Below are 3,645 nucleotides of genomic sequence, written 5' to 3' on the forward strand. Positions count from 1 at the left end.
CTGATGGACCTGGTGTTTGATGGACCTGATGTTTGTTGCAAAAAAATATTAATGCACTCACCGAATCTCCTGTCAGCAGAGGCGGGGAAGCAGCTGGAGGAAGCGAGGAGGAGGAGAAGGAGGTGGTGGAGGAAGGAAAAAGGATCCATGTCTCTTCTGGTTTATTCTCAGCTGTTTAAAAGGCCATTTTTTTTTACCCCCACACCCCAGCAGCGAGGTTTGGTTCGTCTCCCTGCCCGCTCAGAGTGGCTCCTCCGCGGCTAGAGGAGCAGAGAAGACCCGGCGGATGGGTGGATGGATGGATGGATGTTGTCCGAGGTGAGGAGAGGATGCAGGGCGTTTCTGCTGCTGCTGATGGACCTGGTGTTTGATGGGACCTGATGTTTGTTGCAAAAAAATATTAATGCACTCACCGAATCTCCTGTCAGCAGAGCGGGGAAGCAGCTGGAGGAAGCGAGAGGAGGAGAGGAGGTGGTGGAGGAAGGAAAAAAGGATCCATGTCTCTTCTGGTTTATTCTCAGCTGTTTAAAAGGCCATTTTTTTTTACCCCCACCCCCAGCAGCGAGGTTTGGTTCGTCTCCCTGCCCGCTCAGAGTGGCTCCTCCGCGGCTAGAGGAGCAGAGAAGACCCGGCGGATGGGTGGATGGATGGATGGATGTTGTCCGAGGTGAGGAGAGGATGCAGGGCGTTTCTGCTGCTGCAGCAGCAGAAACGCCCTGCATCCTCTCCTCACCTCGGACAACATCCATCCATCCATCCACCCATCCGCCGGGTCTTCTCTGCTCCTCTAGCCGCGGAGGAGCCACTCTGAGCGGGCAGGGAGACGAACCAAACCTCGCTGCTGGGGTGGGGGTAAAAAAAAATGGCCTTTTAAACAGCTGAGAATAAACCAGAAGAGACATGGACCTTTTTTCCTTCCTCCACCACCTCCTCTCCTCCTCTCGCTTCCTCCAGCTGCTTCCCCGCTCTGCTGACAGGAGATTCGGTGAGTGCATTAATATTTTTTTGCAACAAACATCAGGTCCATCAAACACCAGGTCCATCAGTGACATTATAAAGAGTTCAGTCTACATGGCATGTCTGTTATGAATAAAACAGAATCATAAAACTCATACACAGCTTTAATTGAGTCATTAACTGTTTTTAGAAATAGAATATTTTAACGCACGATGGGCAACTAACTCATGTGATTCAATATTTTTGTTTTATTATTACTTTAATTTTATTTATTTATTTGTTTTCATGTGTAGTCCCTGGACAGAAGTTACAACGTCGCCCTAAAGTTTTTCAGATTATGTGTAATGTGGAAATGTATAATAATGTTTGAATTAAAATAGATGTGTGTTAAATGTATCTGTGTAAGTATAAGGTCACACAGAGTATATTGCTTTTGAATGTTGTGTAACTAGTATAAGTGTTTGGTAGAAGTTGCAGGTTCAAGGCCTACACACAGAGAGAGAGAGACGAGGGGGGCTGCACTTGAGTGTGTTTAGAACTGAGAGCAGACACAGAACATCTTACTAGACATGTTTTGTCAAAAGTTTATGATGTCCTACCAGACAGAGTACTCTCACGCACTGCTGCAAACTGTTCTCAGGAAGAGTACTATCTATGGAGCAAAACCTCCAATAACAGTGTTTGTTTAAGAGAAATGACCATGAAAGGAATTGAAGATGTATAGTGAACCCCCTATGACATATGCCTTGTATCTGTTTTGTGTGTGTGTGTTAATAAAACTAGCCAGAAGCTGTGGGACCCCAGAACTCAGCTGGGTGTGATGGTGAACGGACTGCGGAGTCTGTCATAGCTGGGTTCTCCCTCTTGCAACAGGCGAAACTGGAATCTGTCTTTGTCTCCTTTATTTCAGATATCTCTCTGTTTGTATTTCAGGTCTGTAGCAATTCGGGGTGGTTTTGCAAACACCACAACAGTAAACATGCAGAGTAACAATGAAAAATCATTGTCAGGTAATATTTAAAGCATTTAACACAGAGGCTCGTCATGCTGATGCACATATATATTAATGTTAAAATAAAAACATACACAGTGACAGAGCCTTTTTATTTGAACGAGCCTGCAGCTTTAAATCATGATCTGTCGTCACTGCAGCTCTGTTAAATACATCCACAAACATACGTGTGCAAACATGACAGGATAACATGTGACCATTTTATCTGACACTGAGTTTGGTGCCATGCTTTAAACTCCTCCTGTGTCTGGACACCACACCCATGGGTCTAAACCTTTATTTTGAAAGGTCTAATCAGTCCATATCCGGATTCTAACCTTGTTTACTCTGACTTGATGCGTTCACGGAACCCTCCACTGATTCAGCACTGCTGATGCCTTCAGGTGCTGTCGGAAATAAATCAGGTAACATGTAAATTCATCTAAATATTAATTATTAATATCAGAACACACAGCTGTGGCTTTATATATGCAGGAGGGAGGTTAGTTTAATGTTTTACCTACGTTACTTTAATGTTGTGGTAAATGTAGGTACAATAATTCTGAACTGTGAAATAAATGGAAATATTCAGGGAAAGTAAAGCAACATTGTTCTCACTGTAAATGCTCCCACCACACTCACTTATTCTGACTTTTTTTTCCAATTGTTGCTTCATGTTTGTTGATTATTTTACATCTTAAAAACGTTTAAATGAAACAATATGAAGAGGAGAAGCTCTGATGTCACCGTGCAGGGTGGAGGTCACGCTTCACGCCCTGTGCAGACCTGAACCTGCTGATCAGTGAACACTTTAATTAGAAATGATGATGAAGTTTTAAACTGATTCAACATTTTAAAGCTGCTTACTGCATTAAAGTGATAATATAGCGCCCTCTAGTGGTGATTGAGTGCATGGAGATTCATGTATGACCACTAGAGGGCGTCCTTGTTATGTACTTTTCTTAAATAAACTGTATTTAAGTACAAAGTTGAGGTACTTTAGTTACTTTACAAATGAAGATCTTTAAAAAATGTTTGTTTTAAATTAAAAAAACAATTTCTGCTTAAATAATTAGACGATTAATCAATGTTGACTGACAGAATATGCAAATATTTTACATTTTTGGCTCCAGCTTCACAAATGTTTTTACTTTCAGCTTCTTAGGTTGAAGCTTCATCCTGGTTAGACTCGGCCAAAGTGTCACTTTGAGCTCTGAGTGATCGTGACAACATTTCTCACCATCCTGCCGTCGCTCCGCGGTCCAGCTCTGATGCTCACGTCCATCGTTGTCACTCCCAGCAGTGAACATGGGTCAACACAACAATCATCACCTGTTGAACCCCCCCACCTTCATTCATGACCCCGTCACCTGTTCACCTTGGACAAGAGGTGACAGGATGACGAGACAATCAGTCTTATTCACTTCACCTGTGTATGTACAAGTAGAACCGTCACATTTGTACTGCATTAAGTACTTTTTAATACTACATTCTCCTGAGTATCCTGACATACTTTTACTGAAGTGACATTTCAATGCAGTATTAGTACGTTCACCTGTGTAAACTGGATATTTTGAGTAGATTTGTAGTGTTGTAGACAGAGAGAGGAGCCGCTGTAGTTATTATAGTACTCACATATCATCTAACAGAACCTCGTGTGTGTGATGAATATGAAAAGAACCACCAGACGCCGGCAG

General features: G+C 42.7%; 1 protein-coding gene across 1 annotated transcript in view; it reads right to left on the reverse strand.

Annotated features, from left to right (window-relative positions):
• LOC104930077 (receptor-type tyrosine-protein phosphatase N2) overlaps window positions 1-345 on the reverse strand; it is a 194,601-nt gene extending 194,256 nt beyond the window's left edge. Inside the window, exon 1 of the mRNA XM_027288987.1 lies at window positions 62-345. Within this exon, the coding sequence (XP_027144788.1) occupies window positions 62-149 (88 nt within the window). The 5' untranslated portion in view covers window positions 150-345. The remainder of the gene's footprint in view (window positions 1-61) is intronic.
• Between the last annotated feature and the right edge of the window lie 3,300 nt (window positions 346-3,645).

The sequence above is a fragment of the Larimichthys crocea genome, chromosome II (genome assembly GCF_000972845.2).
Source record: "Larimichthys crocea isolate SSNF chromosome II, L_crocea_2.0, whole genome shotgun sequence".
Lineage (NCBI taxonomy): Eukaryota > Metazoa > Chordata > Actinopteri > Sciaenidae > Larimichthys > Larimichthys crocea.